Genomic DNA, 1,140 nt, shown 5'->3' on the forward strand with positions numbered 1-1,140 from the left:
TACTCACAGCCTGGGGAGGGTTGCCAGGATCACAGGCTGGTCAGCAGAGAGCAGGGTGAGCAGACATCACCCAAGGGAAGGTATAACCCCAAGTAGGTACTGGACCCTCGGGGGATGGAGGGGCAAGGCAGGATGGGGCGGTCACCTGGCCGACAGACGGGGCAGCACTCTCCTGGTGGGGTGTAGCTCTCCAGGCAGTTGAGCTCTGAGCATGAGGGCCCCTGGCACCGCACAGTCCCTGCCTGTGGGGCAGACGCTGAGCCCTCCCTCCCTCTCCACTGCCCGTTACTGAGTCACCCTGCTGGCCTAGCAGGCCTAGCAGGCTCCAGACCTCAATGCCTGGGCAGCGGCAGTAGCCCTATCTGACTGCCAGATCGGGCTTGACACTGCCAGGCCGAGGGTAGTGTGGTGGCTGGGGCCAGGCTCCGATTCCCTTACCTGGCAGGTGCAAGTGACACAGGGCTCCAGTTGCCATGTTTCCCCAGCTCTGTGACCTCCAGGGCAGCCTGCAAAATCAAGGCCAGGCCTCTAAGTAAGAGACTCAGAGTCCTAGGGCAAAAGCACCCCTGAGGGTGCCATAGCGAAGGGGCCCCATTCAGGTGATAGACAGCAAAGATTTTGGTATTTACTACAACTTTACAGCAGGTGGCAGTAAAGTGTCTGACTCTAACACATTCAGTAGATTTCCTTTATTTTACAACAGATGGAACTGTTGAGGAAGGGTGCTTTTTATAAAAAGTTTGCCAAAGACATCATATGGGCTAGCAGTGGCCCCGAGGCACCACGTGTCCCACGGACGGGTGTGTGTGTGTGCGTGCGTGTGTGTGTGTGTGTGAGTGTGTGTGTGCGTGTCTTGTCTTTGAGATCCATCAACTCCCAAGACTTTGCTCCTCATCTCTGGCCAAGACTCCCAGGCTACCTTTCCAGACATCCACCTTTCCCACTACTCAATGAGATTTTTCCTGGAATAGAGTAGATAAAATATAGTTAAATTTGAATTTCAGATTGTATATGAAAAAAAGGGTTTTATGGAAAGTCACCTCACAGGGAGACCTAACTGTGCAGGTCACGGTGGGTAGTCATGACCCAAGCATACAGTTCTTTGGTAAAAGCTTTATCTTTGCCTTAAGCAAGCCCTGT

The 1,140-nt window shown here is 53.6% G+C and overlaps 1 protein-coding gene across 6 annotated transcripts in view; it reads right to left on the reverse strand.

Moving 5' to 3' along the window:
* KCP (kielin/chordin-like protein) overlaps positions 1-1,140 on the reverse strand; it is a 26,636-nt gene that overhangs the window by 17,995 nt on the left and 7,501 nt on the right. For all 6 annotated transcript variants that reach the window (XM_023528917.1, XM_023528918.1, XM_023528915.1 and 3 more), the window contains exons 7-8: positions 439-506; positions 146-242 (exon numbers count right to left, since the gene is read on the reverse strand). In XM_023528917.1, the coding sequence (XP_023384685.1) occupies positions 146-242; positions 439-506 (165 nt within the window). The remainder of the gene's footprint in view (positions 1-145; positions 243-438; positions 507-1,140) is intronic.

This window comes from Pteropus vampyrus, unplaced genomic scaffold (assembly GCF_000151845.1).
Source record: "Pteropus vampyrus isolate Shadow unplaced genomic scaffold, Pvam_2.0 Scaffold33, whole genome shotgun sequence".
NCBI lineage: Eukaryota > Metazoa > Chordata > Mammalia > Chiroptera > Pteropodidae > Pteropus > Pteropus vampyrus.